Source organism: Globicephala melas, chromosome 7, assembly GCF_963455315.2.
Source record: "Globicephala melas chromosome 7, mGloMel1.2, whole genome shotgun sequence".
Classification (NCBI taxonomy): Eukaryota; Metazoa; Chordata; class Mammalia; order Artiodactyla; family Delphinidae; genus Globicephala; species Globicephala melas.
The window spans coordinates 112,231,196-112,258,315 of record NC_083320.1 but is presented as its reverse complement, the minus strand read 5'-3'; the positions used below and the strand labels follow the sequence as shown (position 1 = coordinate 112,258,315).

General features: G+C 39.2%; 1 protein-coding gene across 7 annotated transcripts in view; it reads left to right on the top strand.

The window, feature by feature from the left end:
- The window catches only part of OCA2 (OCA2 melanosomal transmembrane protein), a 257,288-nt gene that overhangs the window by 122,887 nt on the left and 107,281 nt on the right, over positions 1-27,120 (top strand). For all 7 annotated transcript variants that reach the window (XM_030840343.2, XM_060301520.1, XM_030840342.2 and 4 more), the window contains 2 exons: positions 11,686-11,818; positions 26,714-26,861. In XM_030840343.2, the coding sequence (XP_030696203.1) occupies positions 11,686-11,818; positions 26,714-26,861 (281 nt within the window). The remainder of the gene's footprint in view (positions 1-11,685; positions 11,819-26,713; positions 26,862-27,120) is intronic.

Genomic DNA, 27,120 nt, shown 5'->3' with positions numbered 1-27,120 from the left:
CAACAAAGGAGGCAAGACTATACAGTGGAGAAGAGACAGTGTCTTCAATAAGTGGTGCTGGGAAAATTGGAAAGTTATATGTAAAAGACTGAAATTACAACGTTGTTTAACTCCATACACAACAATAAGGTCAAAGTGGATTAAAGACCTTAACGTAAGACTGGATAGTATAAAACTCTTTGAGGGAAATATAGGCAGAACACCCTCTGACATAAATTGCAGCAATATGTTTTTCGATTCATTTCCTAGAGTAATGGAAATAAAAGCAAAAATAAACAAATGGGACCTAATTAAACTCAAAAACTTTTGCACTGCAAAGGAAACCATAAACAAAATGAAAAGACAACCCACTGAATGGTAGACAATATTTGAAAATGTTGCCACCAACAAGGGATTAATCTCCAAAATTTACAAACAGCTCATGTGGCTCAATATCAAAAAAACAAGCAACCCACTCAAAAAATGGGCAGAAGACCTAAATAAAGATTTCTCCAAAGGAGACATACAGATTCCCATGAGGCACATGAAAAGATGCTCAACATTGCTAATTATTTGAGAAATGCAAATCAAAACTACAATGAGATATCACCTCACACTGGTCAGAGTGGTCATCATCAGAAAATCTACAAACAATAAATTTTGGAGAGGGTGTGGAAAAGCAGGAACCCTTTTACACGTTGATGGGAATGTAAATTGGTACAGCCACTATGGAGAACAGTATGGAGGTTCCTTAAAAAGCTAAAAATAGAACTACCATATGATCCAGCAATCCCACTCCAGACAAATTATTTCTGGAGATAATTCAAAAAGATACATGCACTGTAATGTTCATGGTAGCACTATGTACAAGAGCCAAGACATGGAAGAAACCTATATGTCCATGACTAATGGATAAAGAAGATGTGGTACATATATACAATGGAATATTACTCAGCCATAAAAATGAATGAGATAATGCCATTTGCAGCAATGTGGACAGACCTAGAGATTATCATACTAAGTGAAGTAAGTCAGACAGAGAAAGACAAATATCATATGATGTCACTTATATGTGGAAACTAAAAAATGGTACAAATGAACTTCAAAACAGAAACAAACTCACAAACTATGAAAACAAACTTTTGATTACCAAAGGGGAAACCTGGGGGCGAGGGATAAATTGGGAGTTTGGGATTAACATATAGACACTACTATATATAAAATATTGATAGATAATCAACAAGGACCTACAGTATAACACAGGGAACTCTACTCAATATTCTGTCATAACTTATAGGGGAAAAGAATCTGAAAAAGAAGAGATTTATGCATATGTATAATTGAATCACTTTGCTGTACACCTGAAACTAAGACATTGTAAAACAACTATACTCCAACATAAAATAAAAATTAAAAAAAAACAACAAAAAAAACAAAAAACCACTACTAGGCTTTAGAACAGTCAAGAAGTCACATCTGAAAAATCTTCACATTCTCTGTCTCAGGATTAGGCAGAAATTACAAGAAGTTGTGAGGAAAGTTCTTCCAACTTAACTTTTGCACACTCTGCTCACTCTTCCTAGGTCTCTTGGGATGGCTCACCATTGGCAGAATTTCTAGTACTGAACAGGCAGATGGGCAGACCTCCGGGGTCCACCAGCTCTCCCTGGAGTAGGCACGAGTCTGCAGTGCTGTTTAGGATCCCATATACAACGACACATTGTCCCTTCATCTCCCAACAGGCTGCCTGGGATATTGTCCTCCTTTGCTGGTTACATTTGTTTCTTTTTGCCTGTTCCAGGCAGGCTAAGCACTAGCGAATACAATTATTCAACCACCTTTCATTTATTTATTAATTTAGAACGTTTTTATTAGAGTATAATTGCTTTACAATGGTGTGTTAGTTTCTACTTTATAACGAAGTGAATCAGTTATACATATACATGTATCCCCGTATCTCTTCCCTCTTGCATCTCTCTCCCTCCCACCCTCCCTATCCCACCTTTCTAGCTGGTCACAAAGTACCGAGCTCATCTCCCTGTGCTATGCAACTCCTTCCCACTAACTATCTATTGTATATTTGGTAGTGTATATATGTCCATATATACACTACCACTCTCTCACTTTGTCCCAGCTTACGCTTCCCTCTCCCCGTGTCCTCAAGTCCATTTTCAAGTAGGTCTGCAACTTTCCTTCCATCTTGCCCCTAGGTTCTTCAGAACCTCTTTTTTGTTTTTTAGATTCCATATATATGTGTTAGCATACGGTATTTTTTTCCTCTTTCTGACTTACTTCACTCTGTATGACAGACTCCGGGTCCATCCACCTCACTAGAAATAACTCAATTTCATTCCATTTTATGGCTGAGTAATATTACATTGTATATATGTGCCACATCTTCTTTATCTATTCATCTGTTGATGGAAACTTAGGTTGCTTCCATGTTCTGGCTATTGTAAATAGTGCTGCAATGAACATTGTGATACATGACACTTTTTAAATTATAGTTTTCTCAAGGTATATGCCCGGTAGTGGGATTGCTCTGTCATATGGTAGTTCTATTTTTCATTTTTTAAGGAACCTCCATACAGTTCTCCATAGTGGCTGTACCAATTCACATTCCCACCAGCAGTGCAAGAGTGTTCCTTCTTCTCCACACCCTCTCCAGCATTTATTGTTTCTAGATTTTTTGATGATGGCCATTCTGACTGGTGTGAGATGATATCTCATTGTAGTTTTGATTTGCATTTCTCTAATGATTAATGATGTTGAGCATTCCTTCATGTGTTTGTTGGCAATGTGTATATCTTCTTTGGAGAAATGTCTATTCAGGTCTTCTGCCCATTTTTGGATTGGGTTGTTTGTTTTTTTGATATTGAGCTGCATGAGCTGATTGTAAATTTTGGAGATTAATCCTTTGTCCATTGTTTCATTTGCAAATATTTTCTCCCATTCTGAGAATTGTCTTTTTGTCTTTTTTATGGTTTTCTTTGCTGCACAAAAGCTTTTAAGTTTCATTAGGTCCCATTTGTTTATTTTTGTTTTTATTTCCATTTCTCTAGGAGGTGGATCAAAAAGAATTTTGCTGTGATTTATGTCATAGAGTGTTCTGCCTATGTTTTCCTCTAAGAGTTTGAAAGTGTCTAGCCTTACATTTAGGTCTTTAATCCATTTTGAGTTTATTTTTGTGTATGGTGTTAGGTAGAGTTCTAATTTCATTCTTTTACATGTACCTGTCCAGTTTTCCCAGCAGCACATATTGAAGAGGCTGTCTTTTCTCTATTGTATATTCTTGCCTTCTTTATCAAAGATAAGGCAACCATTTGTGCATGGGTTTATCTCTGGACATTCTATCCTGTTCCACTGATCTATATTTCTGTTTTTGTGCCAGTACCATACTGTCTTGATTACTGTAGCTTTGTAGTATAGTCTGAAGTCCAGGGACCAGATTCCTCCAGCTTCGTTTTTCTTTATCAAGATTGCTTTGGCCATTTGGGGTCTTTTGTGTTTCCATACAAATTGTGAATTTTTTTGTTCTAGTTCTGTGAAAAATGCCAGTGTTAGTTTGATAGGGATTGCATTGAATCTTTAGATTGCTTGGGGTAGTATAGTCATTTTCACAATGTTGATTTTTCCAATCCAAGAACATGGTATATCTCTCCATCTATTTGTATCATCTTTAATTTCTTTCATCAGCATCTTATAATTTTCTGCATACAGGTCTTTTGTCTCCTTATGTAGGTTTATTCCTAGGTATTTCATTCTTTTTGTTGCAATGGTAAATGGGAGTTTTTTCTTAATTTCACTTTCAGATATTTCATCATTAGTGTATAGGAATGCAAGAGATTTCTGTGCATTAATTTTGTATCCTGCTACTTACAAAATTCACTGATTATCTTTAGTAGTTTTCTGGTAGCATCTTTAGGATTCTCTATGTATAGTATCATGTCATCTGCAAACAGTGACAGCTTTATTTCTTCTTTTCCAATTTGGATTCCTTTTTTCTTTTTCTTCTCTGATTGCTGTGGCTAAAACTTCCAAAACTATGTTGAATAAAAGTGGTGAGAGTGGGCAACCTTGTCTTGTTCCTGGTCTTAGTGGAAATGTTTTCAGTTTTTCACCATTTTGGACGATTTTGGCTGTGAGTTTGTCATATATAACCTTTATTATGTTGAGGTATGTTCCCTCTATGCCTACTTTCTGGAGGGTTTTTATCATAAATCGGTGTTGAATTTTGTTGAAAGCCTTCTCTGTCTCTATTGAGATGATCATATGGTTTTTATCCTTCAATTTGTTAATATGGTGTATCATATTTATTGATTTGCATACATTGAAGAATCCTTGCATTCCACAGATAAACTCTACTTGGTCATGGTGTATGATCCTTTTAATGTGCTATTGGATTCTGTTTGCTAGTATTTTGTTGAGGATTTTTGCATCTATGTTCATCAGTGATATTGGTCTCTAGTTTTCATTTTTGTGACATCTTCGTCTGGTTTTGGTGTCAGGATGATGGTGGCCTCATAGAATGAGTTTGGGAGTGGTCCTCCCTCTGCTATATTTTGGAAGAGTGTGAGAAGTATAGGTGTTAGCTCTTCTCTAAATGTTTGATAGAATTCTTATGTGAAGATATGTGATCCTGGGCTTTTGTTTGTTGGCAGATTTTTAATAACAGTTTCAATTTCAGTGCTTGTGATTTGTCTGTTCATATTTTCTATTTCTTCCTGGTTTCATCTCAGAAAGTTGTTCATTTCTAAGAATTTGTCCATTTCTTCCAGGTGGTCCTTTTTTTTTTTTTGCGGTACATGGGCCTCTCACTGTTGTGGCCTCTCCCGTTGCAGAGCACTGGCTCTGGACGTGCAGGTCCAGCGGTCATGGCTCATGGGCCTAGCTGCTCTGCAGCATGTGGGATCTTCCCAGACTGGAGCACGAACCCGTGTCCCTGCATCGGCAGGCAGACTCGCAACCACTGTGCCACCAGGGAAGACCACAGGTGGTCCATTTTATTGGCATATAGTTGCTTGTAGTAATCTCTCATGATCCTTTATATTTGTGCAGTATTTGTTGTTACTTCCCCTTTTTCATTTCTAATTCTATTGATTTGAGCCTTCTCCCTATTTCTCTTGATGAGTCTGGCTAATGGTTTATCAATTTTGTTTATCTTCTCAAAGAACCAACTTTTAGTTTTATTAATCTTTGCTATCGTTTCCTTCATTAATTTTTCATTTATTTCTGATCTGATCTTTATGATTTCTTTCCTTCTGCTAACTTTGGGGTTTCTTGTGTTGCTTTCTCTAATTTCTTTAAGGGGAAGGTTAGGTTGTTTTTTGAGATGTTTTTTAAGGTAGGATTTTATTGCTATAAACTTCCTTCTTAGAATTGCTTTTCCTGAATCCGTAGGTTTTGGGTCCTTGTGTTTTCATTTTCATTTGCTTCTAAGTATTTTTTGATTTCCTCTTTGATTTCTTCAGTTATCTCTTGGTTATTAAGTAGTGTATTGTGTAGCCTCCATGTGTTTGTATTTTTCCAGATTTTTTCCTGTAATTGATATCTAGTCTTATAGCATTGAGGTCAGAAAATATACTTGATATAATTTCAATTTTAAATTTACCAAGGCTTGACTTGGGACCCAAGATATGATCTGTCTTGGAGAATGTTCTCTGAGCACTTGAGAAGAAAGTGTATTCTGTTGGTTTTGGATGGCATGTCCTATAAATATCAATTAAGTCCATCTTGTTTAATGTATCATTTAAAGCTTGTGTTTCCTTATTTATTTTCATTTTGGATGATCTGTCCATTGGTGAAAGTGGGGTGTTAAAGTCCCCTACTTTGATTGTGTTACTGTCCATTTTCCCTTTTATGGCTGTTAGTATTTGCCTTATATATTGTAGTGCTCCTATGTTGGGTGCATAAATATTTACAATTGTTATATCTTCATCTTGGATCAATCCCTTGATCATTATGTAGTGTCCTTCTTGTCTCTTGTAATAGTCTTTGTTTTAAACTCTATTGTGTCTGATATGAGGATTGCTACTACAGCTTTCTTTTGATTTCCATTTGCATGGAATATCTTTTTCTATCCCCTGACTTTCAGTCCGTATGTGTCCCTAGATCTGAAGTGGGTCTCTTGTAGACAGCATATATATGGGTCTTGTTTTTGTATCCATTCAGCCAGTCTATGTCTTTTGGTTGGAGCATTTAATTCATTTACATTTAAGGTAATTATTAATATGTATGTTCCTATTACCATTTGCTTATTTGGGGTTTGTTATTGTAGATCTTTTCCTTCTCTTTTGATTTCTGCCTAGGGAATTTCCTTTGGCATTTGTTGTAAAGTTGGTTTGGTGGTGCTGAATTCTCTTAGCTTTTGCTTGTCTGTTAAGATTTTAATTTCTCCGGCAAATCTGAATCAGATTCTTGCTGGATAGAGTAATCTTGGTTGTAGGTTTTTCCTTTTCATCACTTTAAATATGTCCTGCCACTCCCTTCTGGCTTGCAGAGTTTCCACTGAAGGATCTGCTGTTAACCTTATGGGGATTCCCTTGAATGATATTTGATGTTTTTCCCTTGCTGCTTTTAATATTTTCTTTGTATTTAATTTTTGATAGTTTGATTAATATGTGTCTTGGTGTGTTTCTCCTTGGATTTATCCTGTATGGGACTCTCTGTGCTTCCTGGGCTTGATTAACCATTTCCTTACCCATATTAGGGAAGTTTTCAACTATAATCTCTTCAAATATTTTCTCAGTCCCTTCCTTTTTCTCTTCTTCTTCCGGGACTCCTATAATTCGAATGTTGGTGCATTTAGTGTTGTCCCAGTGGTCTCTGAGACTGTCCTCAATTCTTTTCATTCTTTTTTTCTTTATACTGCTCTGCAGGAGTTATTTCCACTATTTTATCTTCCAATTCATTTATCTGTTCTTGTGCCTCAGTTATTCTGCTAATGATTCCTTCTAGAGAAATTTTAAGTGCATTTATTGTGTTTTTCATTATTGTTTGCTTGGTCTTTAGTTCTTCTATGTCCTTGATAAACATTTCTTTTATTTTCTCTATTGTATTACCAAGATTTTGGATATCTTTACTATCATTTTTCTGAATTGTTTTTCAGGTAGACTGCCTTTTTCCTTTTCTTTTGTTAGGTCTGGTGGGTTTTTACCTTGCTCCTTCATCTGCTGTGTGTTTCTCTCTCCTCATTTTGCTTAACTTACTGTGTTTTGGGTCTCCTTTTTGCAGGCTGCAGGTTTGTAGTTCCAGTTGTTTTTTGTGTCTGTCCCAGTGGCTAAGGTTGGTTCAGTGGGTTGTGTAGGTTTCCTGGTGGAGAGACTAGTGCCTGTGTTCTGGTGGATAAAGCTGGATCTTGTCTTTCTGGTGATGTGTTTTGAGGTGTCTGTGACCTTATTATGATTTTAGGCAGCCTCTCTGCTAATGGGTGGTGTTGTGTTCCTGTGTTGCTAGTTTTTTGGCATAGGGTGTCCAGCACTGTAGCTTGCTGGTCGTTGAGTGGAGCTGGTCTTGGCATTGAGATGGAGATCTCTGGGAGATTTTCGCTGTTTGATATTATGTGGAGCTGGGAGGTCTCTTGTGGACCAATGTCCTGAACTTGGCTCTCCCACTTCAGAGGCACAGCCCTGATGCCTGGCTGGAGCACCAAGAGCCTTTCATCCACACGACTCAGAATAAAAGGGAGACAAAAGAAAGAAAAAGATAAAATAAAATAAAATAAAAAAGTTATTAAAATAAAAAACAAAAAATAATTTTTATTTTTTTAAGTAATTAAAAAGAAAGAAAGAAAGAACAAAGAAACCAAAAAACAAATCCACAATGATAACAAGTGCTGAAAACTATACTTAAAAAAACCAAAAAAAAAAAAAAAAAAGCAGAAAACGGACAGAGAGAACCCTAGGACAAATAGTAAACGCAAAGGTATTCGGACAAAATCACACACAGAAGCATACACATACACACTCACAGAAAGAAAAAAAGGGAAAAGTATATATATATCGTTGTTCCCAAAGTCCACCCCCTCAATTTGGAATGATTCGTTGTGTATTCAGGTATTCCACAGATGCAGGGTACATCAAGTTGACTGTGGAGATTTAATCCGCTGCTCCTGAGGCTGCTGGAAGAGATTTCCCTTTCTCTTCTTTGTTCGCACAGCTCCTGTGGTTCAGCTTTGGATTTGGCCCCGCCTTTGCCTGTAGGTCGCCTGAGGGCATCTGTTCTTCGGTCAGACAGGGCGGGTTTAAAGGAGTAGCTGATTTGGGGGTCTGGTTCACTCAGGGTGGGAGGGGTACGGAGTGCGGGGCAGGCCTGCGGCAGCAGAGGCCAGTGGGACGTTGCACCAGCCTGAGGGAAAGCTGTCCGGGGAAGCTGTCCCTGGATCACAGGATCCTGGCAGTGGCGGGCTGTACAGGCTCCTGGGAGGGGAGGTGTGGATAGTGACCTGTGCTTGCACACAGGCTTCTTGGTGGCGGCAGCAGCAGCCTTAGAGTTTCATGCCCGTCTTTGGGGTGTGCGCTGATAGCCGCAGCTCGCGCCCGTCTCTGGAGCTCCTTTAAGCAGGGCTCTGAATCCGCTCTCCTCGTGCACCAGGAAACAAAGAGGCAAGAAAAGTCTCTTGCCTCTTCGGCAGGTCCAGACTTTTTCTCGGACTCCCTCCTGGCTAGCCGTGGTGCACTAACCCCCTGCAGGCTGTGTTTACGCAGCCAGTCCTCTCCCTACCATCTGACCGAAGCCCGAGCCTCAGCTCCCAGACCCTGCCCGTCCCGGCGGGTGAGCAGACGAGCCTCTTGGGCTGGTGAGTGCTGGTCGGCACCGATCCTCTGTGTGGGAATCTCTCCACTTTGCCCTCCGCACCCCTGTTGCTGTGCTCTCCTCCGTGGCTCCGAAGCTTCCCCCCTCCGCCACCCACAGTCTCCGTCCGCGAAGGGGCTTCTATTGTGTGGAAACCTTTCCTCCTTCACGGCTCCCTCCCACTGGTGCAGGTCCAGTCCTTATTCTTTTGTCTCTGTTTTTTCTTTTTTTGCCCTACCCAGGTACGTGGGGGAATTTCTTGCCTTTTGGGAGGTCTGAGGTCTTCTGCCAGCATTCAGTAGGTGTTCTGTAGGAGTTGTTGCAAATGTAGATGCATTTCTGATGTATCTGTGGGAAGGAAGGTGATCTCTGTGTCTTACTATTTACCATCTTGAAGCTCCTCCCTCAACCACATTTTAAACAGCCCTAGGGAAGTCTCTTTAGGGGAACCATGTACCCTCTTCTTCTGAATGGCATCTCACACATCATTGGAAGGCATTTCCTACTGTGCCCCAGAGATGTGTGCACTAGGACATTCTTCAGGCCTTTCCCATCAGGCCTCTGTGCCGTCCACTGCTGGGACCTTCCTTGTGGCTCTCCCACCAGGCTGCTGTGCCCTTGGGGCACGCTTCAAAACCAAAACAGTATGAAACAAGGCTGAGAGGGAAGAAACAGAGCCAGCACCTTGCAAGAAAGGGCTGCATTTAAGCACTGCACTGATGTAAGTATGATAGTGGGTGGTTTTGTTACTTTATAGCTTTGTTACAGGTTTTCCCCACTGTCCGAAAATAGAGCTTTCCTATGAAACCTTTCAGAAGCCAAAATGGCATAAAGTTAAAAGAGCAATCACCTGTTTTCATAAAAGTGAAAATCCTCCTCAGATTTCTTTCTTAGCGAAAACAGGTGCTAATGTAGGTCTTTTGTAAAAGCAAAGTGACATAAAGCGAAATCTGAAAAAGTGGGTGATACCTGTATTGTGTCCCAAAGAGACCCAGAATTACTCAGGATGTAAGTATTTCTGCCTTCATGCGCTCCTCCCTCCAAAAAATATTAATTACATTTACACTAATTATGTTATTACATTACTTGTAATATTAATTACAATTACATTTACATTCATGACTGAATTCATATATAGAAAAATATGTTAATATTATATTAATATTATATTTTAAACCATCTTCTTTGACTCAAAAGGTTTTCTGTTTTGTTTCTGATTTTAGAAGAAACTAAATGATTTTCAGGGGCCCCTAAAAGTGTCTTGGACCTTTTTTAAACCAGATATTTGGGGCATGCATTCTATAGATAAACACAAAGTCCAAGGTAATATCCTTGTTGAAGAACTACCAGAAAAGTGATGAATTCTTATATGGCCGTTAAAAGCATGCCATGAGTCCCACATCTTAGTAGGTCTCCCTGCTCTCTGTATGTGATTAACCTCATATAACCTCATATGTTATTCATATGCTGTTTCATATGCTTTTTCATATTCATATGTATGTGCAGATAAACTGCAAGAGAATAAGAACTTCAGATCATTGCACACTGCCTAGCCTAAATTTTGACACAAACTTACTGATAATGGCTTCTAAGTTGTGCCGTATGTTTAGCAATGTTATAAGTGGTTTCAGGCCTTTTCCAGAAATGACAGGGACAAATAACTAAATTTTAATAAACAACAACTAATATAATTGAAATCACTCCTTCCAGCTCAGGCCTTTAGAAGGTGGTCTTCTTGACTGCTGCCTTGGGCATGGTCTCTCAAGGTGGTCACTAATGACCCCTGGACCTACTCTCCCTACCCCCATGGTCTCTCCTGCCTGGGGGGTCACCCCCAATGCTTTGTCATTGTGCCTCTGACCCCTTTTTGTGGCATCAGTAGTCCATGAACACTACAGAAAAAGACCTGGAGTACTTGCCAGTAAGAAGCTGATTCTCACAGCCTGCTTCGTGGGGACAGTAGCCTCATCTGTCCTGCGAGGTGCTCAGAGGGTATGTATTTGCTGAAGGTTTAAGCACAGTATAAACAAAAGGAAAAAACTGACTAATATTGTTGATGACATATTCCCTAACAAATTAACCTAGCAGGGATTTCATCCAACAACAAAGATGTTCTCAGCGGCTGACCGTGGAAAATAGCCCACAGACAGGCAAAGGAAGTGTGAAGGGAAGGAGAGGCTCCTGCCTACGACCCTTGGAGCTGGTTGGGACACCCTGGGGGGCTTCAGTCCTGATGGCCACTGGGTAATATGTGGAGGACAGTGCTTTCCAGGCATGACAGTCCTCTTTCAAATTGATGGCAGTGACTTAAGTGAAATATTTTAAAAAGCCAATTTACCTTCAAATGGGAGAATGTTGCCTCATGGTCTTTTTTTTTTTTTTAAATTGAAGCATAGTTCATTTACAACGTTGTGTTAGTTTCAGGTGTACAGCAAAGTGATTCAGTTATACTTACATATATATCTATTTTTTTCAGATTCTTTCCCCTTATAGGTTATTACAAAATATTGAGTATAGTTCCCTGTGCTATAACAGTAGGTTCTTGTTGGTTATCTATTTTCTCTATGGTAGTGATAGTTGTATGTTTTGTCCCCCTCAGTCCTGTTTCACTGAATCCTGGGGGACGAGTTAGTCCCATGGTGAAGTAGACACAGCTAAGGTTGGGATTAGATGTGATGACCTGTTTTTGTTTCCTCCCAAGTTTGCTTGTCATTCAGGTAATAATTGGTTTTTCAGTGTGAAAGAAACAAATCCTGAATGTTTTCAAAATCATGGTGAAGAGTACCTGTTCTGTGGGCTTTGTGCTACGTTCCACGGCCCTCGAGTTCAGCCCACCCTGGACCCTGCCATGGGGCTGCACCTGTGCTGCGGGAAGGCCAGTCTGTGGTTTCACTTCTCCTTTCTTGTTTCTAGGGTCTGGACTTCGCTGGGTTCACCGCACACATGTTTGCTGGGATTTGCTTCGTTCTCTTGTTCTCCTTTCCACTCCTCAGACTACTTTACTGGAACAAAAAGCTGTATAACAAGGAACCCAGTGAGATCGTTGGTGAGTGGAAGTACCTCCTCATATAGCCCCAGAGTTTACTGCCAAGATACTATTTTTTCTGGGGGAAGTTGCCACGAAAATTTAAGAGGTTAATCACCTGTAAAATATCAGGGAAGCATAAGTCGTTGGGATGCTGCACACTAGCATGTCCCTGTCTGCCTCCTGGTACGCAATGTGCTTTCAGGGGCTTTAAATCCATGAGCTGTGCCTCTTTAGTTTTCTATAGAGTGAAATGTGGGAAGCAATGTCCACTGTATACAATTTGCATGTCATGACAGCATTAAACCATGTATATACAATACAAATAGCATAGCATATAGACTCTACTAATATGTTGTAGTTTGAAACTAAATGTGATTACAAAAATGGCAGCATAATCCAGCACAGGGGATATAATACCGTGTCAATCAAGATCATATTGGTGAGGCAGTGACCAGGAGGAATAGGGCTCGTGGCCATCTTATGGTTTTGCATTTTCCTTACTTAAAATTTTTAGTAGATGTTTTATTGAGAGCATTACTGGTCAGGATAGATTAGAAGCAATAGACTATTTGGGAAACATCCAGCCTCTTCTTGGCCAGGCCCTGTGCAAGACACTGTGCAGGTTGCCTTTGTAACATAGGGGACCACTACAAATGATTCCATTACTTCTTTGTTTTGAAGAAAATTTTAATCAACGTTTGCTTTTTATTTTAAAATAGATATTTCTTGCAATGAGGTACCTTGATCCATGTTTCTCACTGACCAGTGTATTAATTTGCTAGGGCTGCTACAACAAAGTACCACAGACTGGGTGGCTTAAACAAAAGACGGTTTATTTCCATAGAAGTTAAGGTGGCTTAATAAGCCACCTATTGTGGCTTACTACCTCATAGTTCTGGAGGCTGGAAGTCCAAAATCATGGATTGGTTGGCTGTGAGGAAGGACCTGTTCCAGCCCTGTCCCCTTAGCTTTTAGATGGCTGTATTCATGTTCATATAGCATTCTCGCTGTGTGTGTCTGTGTACACATTTCTCCATTTGTAAGCACACCAGTCATCTTGGATTTGGGGCCATTCTAATGACCTCACCTTAGCTAATTATATCTGCAATGACCCTATTTTCAAATAAGGTCACATTCTGATGTACTGGGGGTTAGGACTTCAACACATGAACTTTGGGGGGACACTATTCAACCCATAGCAACAAGTTAGAGGTGTTCAAAATGTTTTATCATCAACTAGTATATGTAAAGTGTGGTAACAATATTTAGGTTTAGTTTTCTAATGGAAAGGATCATACCAATGGATAGCTAAGGAGACTATAATCAATTACAACGGCTAATCTGTCTCTAGAAGCTTGTGTGGGCACAGCTGCACCTCTCCCCAACATCCCTCAACCACCCTGGTGATCAGAATGACTCGGGAACAACTGTTATATATACAGGTTACCAGGCCCACCCCCAGGAAATCTATGCTGTGTATAAGCTCTTCTGGAGAGTCTTATCTTGAGATTAATTTAGATATACTGATTTGGAAGTATAGAAACAAATCTGTGTAATTGACTCCTCCACTCTTCCAGAGAAAGGAGCTGAGGAAAACTTTGAGGGAAGGGGGAGGGGATGGTTGGGACATGGATAATGCTGAAACCCTATGGCAATGCCAAGACAGGGTGTAAATCAGCACACGGCGAGCTGTGCAGAGCCAGAGCAATCACTCTGAGCCACTGTTGGGTACAGGGGTCTCCAATTTGGGGGTGCTTGGTATAACTACAGATTACTAAGCCCTACCCCAGAGATTTGGGTTCAGCAGGTCTTTGGTGTGCAGAGAGCATCTGTCAGATGCTTGATTATCTGCAGTAAAAAGTAACACTGAAATCTCAGTGACTCTTCCTCACTTTAGCCTCATGCCCACTGTGGGCTGGCAGTGCCTTCCTGGTCAATAGTTCTCAGAGTCCTGAGCTGCTGGTCATCAGACTGAGAGAACCACATGTTCCACTCTACCACTGAATGACACAGCTCATCCTGAGTGTCACCAGGCCTCAGTTTTCACCCTGTCACCAGTTGCAGGGGCCAGGATGAGTCAGCCTGCCAAGTGATCAGAATGGGAGAGAACGACTTATTTGTTGAAAAGCACAAATAATAACCAGAGTCTGCCCCTCTGGTCACCAAATATCAACTCATGCTGCTTCTTCCTAATATTTTATATAGAATTTTTATATCTTTGTACAATAGGGATATTGGTGTGTAGTGTCTTCTCTTGAAATGTCTGCTTTTTCTGTCCTCGAAGGATGAATATAGAAGTATACCCTCCTCTTCAGTTTTTGGGAAGAGATGGTGTAAAATTGCTACTACTTTTTTCCTTAAATGTTTGCCAGGATATTTAAAGGCTTGGACCTCCCTCCCTCCCTCCCTCCCTTCCTTTCCTTCCTTCCTTCTAGTTTTTAACTACATATTCAAATTACTTAATAGATATAGGGCTAGCTATTAAGGTTATCTATTTCTTCTTGAGTGCTCACTTGTGGTTTATGTCTTTAAAGGAATTTGTCCATCGTACCTCAATTGTTGAAAGAATTATTCTAAAACTGTTCATAATAGTTTTTCATTATCCTTTTAATGGCTATAGAACTTTTAAAATTGAAGTATAGTTGATTTGCAATATTGTGTTAGTTTTAGGTGTACAACAAAGTAATTCAGTTATATATATATATATTTTTCAGATTATTTTCTATTAGGTTATTATAAGATATTGAGTATAGTTCCCTGTGTTATACTGTAAATCCTTGTTGCTTATCTGTTTTATGCATCATAGTTTGTATCCATTAATCCCATCCTCCTAATTTATGCCTCCCTTTCCTTTTCCCCTTTGCTAAACATAAGTTTATTTTCTATGTCTGTGAGTCTGTTTCTGTTTTGTATATAGATTAATTTGTGTTATTTTTTAGATTCCAAGTATAAGTGATATCCTATAATACTTGTCTTTCTTTTTCTGACTTACTTCACTTAGTATGATATTCTCTATGTCCATGTTGCATGTTGCTGCTAATGGCAATATTTCATTCTTTTTATGGCTGAGTAATATTCCATTGTATATATACACCACATCTTCCAACCAATCATCTATTGATGGGCACTTGGATTGTTTCCATGTCTTGGTTACTGGAAAGAGTGTTCCTGTGAACATTTGACTGCATGTATCTTTTTGAATTAGAATTTTCATCTTTTCTGGATATGTGCCCAAGCGTGGAATTGCTGGATCATATGGTAACCTAATTTTTGGTTTTTCAAGGAAACTCCATAATGTTCTCCATAGTGGCTGCACCAATTTACATTCCCACCAACAGTATAGGAGGGTTCCCTTTTCTCCACACCCTCTCCAGCATTTATTATTTGCAGACATTTTAATGATGGCCATTCTGACTGGTATGAGGTGGAACCTCATTGTAGTTTTGATTTGCATTTCTCTAATGATTAGTGATACTGAGCATCATTTCATGTGCCTAATGGCCATCTGTGTGCATTCTTTGGAGAAATACCTATTTAGGTCTTCTGTCAATTTTTTTTTTTACATCATTATTGGAGTATAATTGCTTTACAATCGTGTGTTAGTTTCTGCTTTATAACAAAGTGAATCCGTTATGCATATACATATGTTCCCATATCTCCTCCCTCTTGCATCTCCCTCCCTCCCACCCTCCCTATCCCACCCCTCTAGGTGGTCACAAAGCAACGAGCTGATCTCCCTGTGCTATGCGGCGGCTTCCCACTAGCTATCTATTTTATGTTTGGTAATGAATATATGTCCATGCCACTCTCTCACTTTGTCACAGCTTACCATTCCCCATCCCCATATCCTCAAGTCCATTCTCTAGTAGGTCTGTGTCTTTATTCCTGTCTTACCCCTAGGTTCTTCATGACATATTTTTTTTCTTAAATTCCATATATATGTGTTAGCATACAACATTTGTCTTTCTCTTTCTGACTTACTTCACTCAGTAGGACAGATGCTAGGTCCATCCACCTCATTATAAATAGACCAATTTCATTTATTTTTATGGCTGAGTAATATTCCATTGTATATATGTGTCAAATTTTCTTTATCCATTCATCTGATGATGGACACTTAGGTTGTTTCCATCTCCTGGCTATTGTAAATAGAGCTGCAATGAACAGTTTGGTACATGACTCTTTTTGAACTATGGTTTTCTCAGGGTATATGCCCAGTAGTGGGATTGCTGAGTCATATGGTAGTTCTCTTTGTAGTTTTTTAAGGAACCTCCATATTGTTCTCCATAATGGCTGTACCAATTCATATTCTCACCAGCAGTGCAAGAGTGTTCCCTTTACTCCACACCCTCTCCAGCATTTATTGTTTCCAGATTTTTTGATGATGGCCAGTCTGACTGGTGTGAGATATCTCATTGTAGTTTTGATTTGCATTTATCTAATGATTAATGATGTTGAGCATTCTTTCATGTGTTTGTTGGCAGTCTGTATATCTTCTTTGGAGAAATGTCTATTTAGGTCTTCTGCCCATTTTGGGATTGGGTTGTTTGTTTTTTTGTTATTGAACTGCATGGGCTGCTTGTAAATTTTGGAGATGAATCCTTTGTCAGTTGCTTCATTTGCAAATATTTTCTCCCATACTGAGGGTTGTCTTTTGGTATTGTTTATGGTTTCCTTTGCTGTGCAAAAGCTTTTAAGTTTCATTAGGTCCCATTTGTTTATTTTTCTTTTTATTTCCATTTCTCTAGGCAGTGGGTCAAAAAGGATTTTGCTGTGATTTATGTCATAGAGTGTTCTGCCTATGTTTTCCTCTAAGAGTTTGAGAATTACTGACCTTACATTTAGGTCTTTAATCCATTTTGAGCTTATTTTTGTATATGGTGTTAGGGAGTGATCTAATTTCATACTTTTACATGTACCTGTCCAGTTTTCCCAGCACCACTTATTGAAGAGGCTGTCCTTTCTCCACTGTACATTCCTGCCTCCTTTATCAAAGATAAGGTGACCATATGTGCGTGGGTTTATCTCTGGGCTTTCTATCCTGTTCCATTGATCTATCTTTCTGTTTTTGTGCCAGTACCATACTGTCTTGATTACTGGAGCTTTGTAGTATAGTCTGAAGTCCGGGAGCCTGATTCCTCCAGCTCCGTTTTTCATTCTCAAGATTGCTTTGGCCATTTGGGGTCTTTTGTGTTTCCATACAAATTGTGAAATTTTTTGTTCTAGTTCTGTGAAAAATGCCAGTGGTAGTTTGATAGGGATTGCATTGAATCTGTAGATTGCTTTGGGTAGTAGAGTCATTTTCACAATATTGATTCTTCCAATCCAAGAACATGGTATATCTCTCCACCGATTTGTTTCATCTTTAATTTCTTTCATCAGTGTCTTATAATTTTCTGCATACAGATCTTTGGTCTCCTTAGGTAGGTTTATTCCTAGATATTTTATTCTTTTTGTTGCAATGGTAAATGGGAGTTTTTTCTTGATTTCACTTTCGGATTTTTCATCATTAGTGTATAAGAATGCAAGACATTTCTGTGCCTTAATTTTGTATCCTGCTACTTTACCAAATTCATTGGTTAGCTCTAGTTGTTTTCTGGTAGCATCTGTAGGATTCTCTATGTATAGTATCATGTCATCTGCAAACAGTGGCAGCTTTACTTCTTCTTTTCCAATTTGGATTCCTTTTATTTCCTTTACTTCTCTGATTGCTGTGGCTAAAACTTCCAAAACTATGTTGAATAAGAGTAGTGAGAGTGGGCAACCTTGTCTTGTTCCTGATCTTAGTTGAAATGCTTTCAGTTTTTCACCATTGAGGATGATGTTGGCTGTGTGTTTGTCATATATGGCCTTTATTATGTTGAGGAAAGTTCCCTCTGTGCCTAGTTTCTGGAGGGTTTTTAGCATAAATGGGTGTTTAATTCTGTCAAAAGCTTTCCCAGCATCTATTGAGATGACCATACTGTTTCTCTCCTTCAATTTGTTAATATGGTGTATCACATTGATTGATTTGCATATATTGAAGAATCCTTGCATTCCTGGAATAAACCCCACTTGATCATGGTGTATGATCCTTTTAGTGTGTTGTTGGATTCTGTATGCTAGTATGTTTTGAGGATTTTTGCATCTATGTTCATCAGTGATATTGGCCTGTAGTTTTCTTTCTTTGTGACATCCTTGTCTGGTTTTGGTATCAGGGTAATGGTGGCCTCGTAGAATGAGTTTGGGAGTGTTCCTCCCTCTGCTATATTTTGGAAGAGTTTGAGAAGGATAGGTGTTCACTCTTCTCTAAATGTTTGATAGAATTCACCTGTGAAGCCATCAAGTCCTGGGCTTTTGTTTGTTGGACTTTTTTTTTTTTTTTTCCGGTGCGTGGGCCTCTCACTGCTGTGGTCTCTCCCTGGCAGACACAGGCTCCAGATGCGCAGGCCAAGCAGCCATGGCTCACGGGCCCAGCCCCTCCACAGCACGTGCGATGCTCCCAGACTGGGACATGAACCCACGCCCCCTGCCTCGGCAGGCGGACTCACAACCACTGCGCTACCAGGGAAGCCCCTGTTGGAAGATTTTTAATCACAGTTTCAATTTCAGTGCTTGTGATTGGTCTGTTCATATTTTCTATTTCTTACTGATTCAGTCTTGGCAGGTTGTGCTTTTCTAAGAATTTGTCCATTTCTTCCAGGTTGTCCATTTTATTGGCATAGAGTTGCTTGTAGTAATCTCTCATGATCTTTTGTATTTCTGCAGTATCAGTTGTTACTTATCCTTTTTCATTTCTAATTCTGCTGATTTGAGTCTTCTCCCTTTTTTCTTGATGAGTCTGGCTAATGGCTTATCAATTTTGTTTATCTACTCAAAGAACCAGCTATTAATTTTATTGATTTTTGCTATCATTTTCTTCATTTATTTTTCATTTGTTTCTGATCTGATCTTTATGATTTCTTTCCTTCTGCTAACTTTGGGGGGTTTTTTGTTCTTCTTTCTCTAATTGCTTTAGGTGCAAGGTTAGGGTGTTTATTCAAGATGTTTCCTGTTTCTTAAGGTAGGATGGTATTGCTATAAACTTCCCTCTTAGAACTGCTTTTGCTGTATCCCATAGGTTTTGGGTCATCGTGTTTTCATTGTCATTTTTTCTAGGTATTTTTTGATTTCCTCTTTGATTTCTTCAGTGATTACTTTGTTATCAAGTAGTGTATTGTTTGCACTCTATGTGTTTGTATTTCTTACAGATCTTTTCCTGTAATTGATATCTAGTCTCATAGCATTGTGGTTGGAAAAGATACTTGATACAATTTCAATTTTCTTAAATTTACCAAGGCTTGATTTGTGACCCAAGATATGATCTATCCTGGAGAATGTTCCATGAGCACTTGAGAAAAATGTGTATTCTGTTGTTTTTGGATGGAGTGTCCTATAAATATCAATTAAGTCCATCTTGTTTAATGTATCGTTTAAAGCTGTGTTTCCTTATTTATTTTCATTTTGGATGATCTGTCCATTGGTGAAAGTGGGGTGGTAAAGTCCCGTACTACGAATGTGTTCCTGTCGATTTCCCCTTTTATGGCTGTTAGTACTTGCCTTATGTATTGAGGTGCTCCTATGTTGGGTGCGTAAATATTTACAATTGTTATATCTTCTTCTTGGATTGATCCGTTGATCATTATATAGTGTCCTTCGTTGTATCTTCTAATAGTCGTTATTTTAAAGTCTATTTTGTCTGATATAAGTATTACTACTCCAGCTTTCTTTTGGTTTCCATTTGCATGGAATACCTTTTTCCATGCCCTCACTTTCAGTCTGTATGTGTCTCTAGGTCTGAAGTGGGTCTCTTGTAGACAGCAAATATATGGGTCTTGTTTTTGTATCCATTCAGCCAATCTGTGTCTTTTGGTGGAAGCATTTAATCCATTTGCATATAAGGTAATTATCGATATGTATGTTCCTATCCGCATTTTCTTAATTGTTTTGGGTTTGTTATTATAGGTCTTTTCCTTCTCTTGTGTTTCTTGCCTAGAGAAGATCCTTTAGCATTTGTTGTAAAGCTGGTTTGGTGGTGCTGAACTCTCTCAGCTTTAGCTTGTCTCTAAAGGTTTTAATTTCTTCATCAAATCTGAATGAGATGCTTGCTGGGTAGAGTAATCTTGGTGGTAGGTTTTTCTCCTTCATCACTTTAACTATGTCCTTCCAGTCTCTTCTGGCTTGAAGAGTTTTTGCTGAAAGGTCAGCTGTTAACCTTATGGGGATTCCCTTGTGTGTTATTTGTTGTTTTTCCCTTGCTGCTTTTAATATGTTTTCTTTGTATTTAATTTTTGACAGTTTGATTAATATGTGTCTTGGCATGTTTCTCCTTGGATTTATCCTGTATGGGACTCTCTGTGCTTCCTGGACTTGATTAACTATTTCCTTTCCCATATTAGGGAAGTTTTCAACTATAATCTCTTCAAATATTTTCTCAGTCCCTTTCTTTTTCTCTTCTTCTTCTGCAACCCCTATAATTCGAATGTTGGTGCGTTTAATGTTGTCCCAGTGGTCTCTGAGACTGTCCTCAGTTCTTTTCATTCTTTTTTCTTTATTCTACTCTGCAGTAGTTATTTCCACCATTTTATCTTCCAGGTCACTTATCCGTTCTTCTGCCTCAGTTATTCTGCTATTGATCCCATCTAGAGTATTTTTCATTTCATTTATTGTGTTGTTCCTCATTGCTTGTTTCATCTTTAGTTCTTCTAGGTCCTTGTTAAATGTTTCTTGCATGTTGTCTATTCTATTTCCAAGATTTTGGATCATCTTTACTATCATTATTCTGAATTGTTTTTCAGACTGCCTATTTCCTCTTCATTTGTTAGCTCTGGTGGGTTTTTACCTTGCTCCTTCATCTGCAGTGTATTTCTCTGTCTCCTCATTTTGCTTATCTTACTGTGTTTGGGTCTCCTTTTTGCAGGCTGCAGATTCGTAGTTCCCATTGTTTTTGGTGTCTGTCCCCAGTGGCTAAAGTTGGTTCAGTGGGTTGTGTAGGCTTCCTGGTGGAGAGGACTAGTGCCTGTGTTCTGGTGGATGAGGCTGGATATTGTCTTCCTAGTGGGCAGGTCCACGTCTTGTGGTGTGTTTTGGGGTGTCTGTAGACTTATTATGATTTTGGGCAGCCTCTCTGCTAATGGGTGGGGTTGTGTTCCTGTGTTGCTAGTTTTTTGGCATAGGGTGTCCAGCACTGTAGCTTGCTGGTCATTGAGTGAAGCTGGGTGCTGGTGTTGAGATGGAGATCTCTGGGAGATTTTCACTGTTTGATATTACGTGGAGCTGGGAGGGCTCTTGTGCACCAGTGTCCTGAAGTTGGCTCTCCCACCTCAGAGGCACGGCACTGACTCCTGGCTGTTGCACCAAGAGCCTTTCATTCACACAGCTCAGACTAAAAGGGAGAAAAAGTAGAAAGAAATAATGAAAAAGGATAAAAGAAAATAAAATATAGGAAGGTAAAATAAAATAAAGTTATTAAAATAAAAAAATAATTATTAAGAAAATAAAATTTTTTAAGTAAAAAAAAAAAAAAAAAAGAAAACAGACGGATAGAACCCTAGGACAAATGGTGGAAGCAAAGCTATACAGACAAAATCTCACACAGAAGCATACACATACACACTCACAAAAAGGGGAAAAGGGGAAAAAGTAATAAATCTTGCTCTCAAAGTCCTCTTTCTCAATTTGGGATGATTCGTTGCCTATTCATGTATTCCACAGATTCAGGGTACATCAAGTTGATTGTGGAGATTTAATCCACTGCTCCTGAGGCTGCTGGGAGAGATTTCCCTTTCTCTTCTTTGTTCGCACAGCTCCTGGGGTTTAGCTTTGGATTTGGCCCCGCCTCGGCCTGTAGGTCGCTGGAGGGCGTCTGTTCTTCACTCAGACAGGATGTGGTTAAAGAAGCCATTGATTCGGGGGCTCTGGCTCACTCAGGCCAGGCGGAGGGAGGGGTACGAAGTGTGGGGCAAGCCTGTGGTGCTTCTGCCAATTTTTTGATTGGCTTGTTTGATATTGGGTTGTATGAGCTGTTTGTATATTTTGGATTAATATCTCTTGTCAGTTGCATCATTTGCAAATATTTTCCCCCATTCTGTAGGTTGTCTTTCATTTTGTTGATAGTTTCCTTTGCTGTGCAAAAGCTTTTATGTTTGGTTAGGTCCCATTTGTTTATCTTTGCTTTTATTTCTTTTCCTTGGTAAACTGATTTAAGAAAATATTGCTATGATTTATGTCCAAGAAGTTTTACCTATGTTCTCTTCTAGCAGTTTACGGTGTCATGTCTTATATTTAGGTCTTTAAACCATTTTGAGTGTATTTCTGTGTATGATGTGAAGGAGTGTTCTAATTTCATTGATTTACATGAGGATGTCCAGCTTTCCCAACACCACTTGCTGAAGAGACTGTCTTTTCTCCGTTGTATATTCTTGCCTCTTTTGCTGTAGATTAACTGACAATAGGTGTTTGGGCTTATTTCTGGGCTCTCTATTCTGTTCCATTGATCTATATGTCTGTTTTTGTGCCAATATCATGCTGTTTTGATTACTGTAGCTTTGTAGTATTGTTTGAAGTCTGGGAGGCTTACATAATGGCTATAGAATTTTTGGTAAGGGAACCTCTCTCATTCCTGATATTGGATTTATGTCTTAAATTTTTTTCTGATTAGTCTTTCTAGAGGTTTATCAATGTTACTGATCTCAACCAGCTTTTGATTATATAGATTTTTTTCTACATTTTTTCTTTTTTAATGATTTATACTCTGATATTTATTATTTATTTTCTCCTGCTTACTTTGGATTTATTTATTTATTCTTCTTTTACTAGCTTCTTCATGCGAGGGTTGAGGTTATTCATTTATATATATCTTATTTTCTAGTATAGGTATTTAGTGCTCTAAATTTCCTTCTAAGTAGTGGTCTTCCACCAATTTTGATATGTTTTGTTCTACTTCCCTTCAATTCAAATTACTTTCTGATTTCCATTTTGATTTCTTCTTTGATCCTTGGATATTTTAGATGTATTTACCTACACCAAATTTGGGGATTTTTGCAGTTACCAAATTTAATTTCACAGTGGTCAGAGAATATATTTTGTAAAACTTGAATCCTTTTGAATTGATTGAAACCTGTTTTATGGTAGAATGTGGCCTAGTCTCATAAATATTCTATTTGCACTAGAAAAGAATATGTATTCTGCTGTTGTTGGTTGGAGTTATGTCAATATGAACAATTAGGTCAAGTTGACTGATAATGTTATTCAGGTCATTCATATTCTTGCTGATTTTCTGCCCACTTGTCTATCAATTATTGAGAGGTGGATATAGAAATCTCTGACTAAGGCTGTGGATTTGTCTATTTATCTTTGCAATTCTATGATTTTTTGCTTTACATATTTCAAAATTTTGTTACTAGGGTACATAAACATTTAGGGTTATTATGTCCTCTTGAAGAATTAACACCTTTATCATTATGAAGTACCCTTCCCTATCCATAGTAATATTCTTGCTCTGAAAACTAATTTGATCTTAATGTAGCAATTCCAGCTTTCTGTTAGTGTGGTATATTTTTATCATCCTTTTACTTTTAACCTTTTTGTGTCTTTAAAGTTAAAGTGCATTTCTTGCAAATAGCTTATAGGTGGGTCTTGCTTTTTTATCCAATCTAATAATCTTTTAATTGATATGTTTAGATCATTGATATTTAACTTGATTAGTGATATGGTTGAATTTAAGTGTATCATCATGTCACATTTTCTAATTGTGATTTTAGTTATAATTATATCACTAACTTCAAGTGATATTATACCACTTAACATAAAGGATAAGAATCTTATAGTAGTATAATTCTATTTCTCAACTCCTGGCCTAGGTGTCTTCCCCTGAGACTCCTGAATTAGAGCCAGGTGACCCTCCTCTAGGCTCCTGGCAGCCACCACCTCCTGTGAGAGAACACATCCCACATGGTAATGTCTTTGCCTGCTTGTAACATGTATACGGCAACCACAAGTAATGCCACGAGAGGGTGGTTGAGAAGCTTGGAAAGATAGGGGCTGGTGGTAATCAGAGAGGTAGAGATGAGACATCTGATGATGTGTCCTGGTCAGGGCTAGTCAGGCAAAGCAAGAGCTAAAACTTATACAGTGGGATCAGAGCTCACAATGGCACTCACCATTTGAGGATCTTGAGTCTTCCCTAAAGATCTTTGCAGGTCATGGGGAACAATGGGCTATTTGAAAGAATGAACCTATCTATCTATCTATCTATCTATCTATCTATCTATCTATCTATCTATCTATCATCTGTTTTCTTAGGTGGATCAGCCTAGATAGGTAGAAGATAGGTAAATAGGAACATAGATTCCTTGTTTCCATATATCTAACTGTATTTATCTATAGATAGATAAATAGATATATAGATAGTTTCTATAGATGATAGATAGATAAATAGATAGATAGGGCAAACAGTGTTTTATGATTAACCAGGGTTGGGTTGTCAGGAAGTGGCTTCAGTCAAAGGTTACTGAGGAGCAGCAATCAGAATTAGGTAAATGTGAGGAGATGAAGCCTGGATAAGCTGGTGACCTGAGTCAGGAAGTGGTGGATCCTGCAAGACCCACACCATCATATCCTGAACTGCTCTTGTGGCCTAGTACTGCCTTAGCTCATGTTCATTTATGATGTATCTTATTTCTCTGTCTAGCTTGTTGGAGGCCTATCTTATAACTTGTCAATTTATTCTTCTCCTTTAACATCTAGCATGGTGTCTGGCATCTATTATATGTGCAGTGCAGAAATGTAGAGGAGAATGACATTGATAAGACCAAAATGATATTTCAGGTTCATGTACCTGGAAGATTAATGATGTCATATAAGAACTAAGACAGTGAGGGAAGAGAGAGTTCTGTGGGGGAAGATGGAATGTTTATCTGTGAATCTTGTAGCACGAGGTTCAGAGGGCAATATCAGGTAGCTGATTGGGTTCACAGTCTTAGAGCTCAGCAGAGACAGGGTGGGGAAATGGCAGAGGAGGTACAGAGGAAGCTTGGGAGCCGAGGAGTGGATGCTTGGCTAAACTGAGCTCTGGGTGCAGGCAGTGGACTCCCTTCTCTTGGACAAAATCGCTCTCAACCAAAATTTCCCATGATCGGTGATACATTTATTTTGTCCACAACTAGAAAAATGAAAGTGCACTACTTGAGCATTAACCCATGGGTTGATCTGAGGAGAGTAGCCTGTCCTGTTTGATTTGATGGGCTAGAAGGCAGCAAGGCTCTGGGGGTGCGTGAGGGGCTGAAGGTGACGCTGGAGAAGATACCTGCGGAAAGGAGCCCTGGGGACCTGGAAGGCCAGATTCAGTTTCTGCTTCTCCAAACACAGAGGTGGAGAGGCTCCCACAGGCTGGCCCGGGAGCTGAGCTGAGCAATGCTCCTGCGTAGCTATTCAAAGTTGGTCAGCTGCTTGAGAGAGTGGCAGTCACTAATATGGCTTGAAAGAATGGCTAGAAAGTCTCTGATGCTTTAGGGATGGGCTTTGAACGATATCCACTACATAACGAAGTTCAGAACATTGGGTGAAATAATGGCACTCTCTGCTCCTTCTCTGAAGCTGCTGCACCACCTTGTCCCCCCATTCCTGTCCCAGTGCAGCATTTGTGTGTGTGTGTGTGTGTGTTCAGCATTTCAGAAACCTAATTCATATGTTTTTATCCTCTTCCTCCTCCTCTTCCTCCTTTTTATATTATCATAACCTCACAGGTTGTTTAATGAGGTGTGAATTATGGAGGTGTGAATTATGTTTATTGAGGGAATTATGGATCTGTTTCTCTGTAGAGGCTTTCAGGTTATACCCAAGTTTCTTCTGTTTTAGCAAGCTACAAAGAATCAATATGTACTGAATGGAAGTACTTTACTTATCTTCATTCTAAAAACTTTTCATCTTTGAAAGGCTGACCCTTTAGAGAAAACCATGGTGGCATTTTCCTTGTCATTGAGCCCAGGCTTGTGCACTGCTTCACAGGTCTTGGGAGAATTGCCCTGCCTTGACTCTGCTCTGAGCTAGTGTCAACTGATCTAATCCTGCTTGAAAGTGTGTGTTCTTTTAATTTCATCTTGAATTTTTAAGATATGCAGTATAGTGCATTGTACATGAGAGGTGATTCATGAAAATACTGTGCTTCCTTATATTCTTTTAGTGGATATTTTGAGAAATTTATGTAGTATCTTTAACAGTAAACTAGAGGTTAAAAGTAAAATTTCATAAGATATTCTAGTATTTTAGGAGCCAATGAATTGGCAATTCATTTTTCTCTTCTCTGTCAGAAGAGGTTTAAATTCACTGATGGGTGAAAATTTGCCTCATTCTTTTAATTTCAGAAGTGCATAAAGTTGTCTACATTTCTCTCCTTTGTGTTCTTTCATAGACACAAGCTCAACTTGGGGGCCTGGTCAGGAGGGAGGGCTCTCCCCATCTCCTGCTATTACCAAATGCCCTACTGGGGAGACCAGGCACCACCTACTACACTTGTATTTCTGATGTGTATTAGATCTGTTTAAAAGATTGGGCGATGTCTGGATTTTGAACTGAGATCTGAACTACTGGCTCCAAAAAGTAATTTCTTGGGAGGGAAAAAGTTTGTTGGGTGTTAACTTTCATACGCCTATTCAAGAATTTATTCTTCACCCAAAGAGTTGAAATTATCTTTGCATCTACTGTAATTTTTAAAAGTCAGCTTTGTCTTCTGGTTCTCTCATAATAACATGAACGCTAAGAAGCCACTGCTTTGGTTTGGTCCTTGGAGATCTGCATCACAGGTGTGTGTTTTCTCTTCTTGGAGGGTGCTGAGGGGAGTAGGTGCTGATGTCTGAGATTGCAGGAGAATGAAGCCTTGGCTTTCCTTTCCTGCAGAACTGAAGCATGAGATCCATGTCTGGCGCCTTACTGCACAGCGCATCAGCCCAGCCAGCCGTGAGGAGACAGCGGTTCGAGGTCTACTCCTGGGGAAGGTGCTGACACTGGAGCGCTTGCTGGCCCGAAGGCTGCACAGCTTCCAAAGGTATCAAGCCAGGCCCTGCTCAGACCACTCTTGGTTTACAGCAGTGGTTCTTATCTTTACCAGTTATACTCAATGGTTGGATTGTATCAACAACCTATTTATGACCACCCTAAGAGTGTCCAAATGTCATGTGCAAAATGTGAGCTAAAGTGATTGTGAAGAGTACCCCACGGTACTGCAAAAGAGTAACACTAGCTGCATGCTACTAAGTAAGTTTTGGGTGCCATACACTGTGCTAAACCTGTTATGATGCAGCATT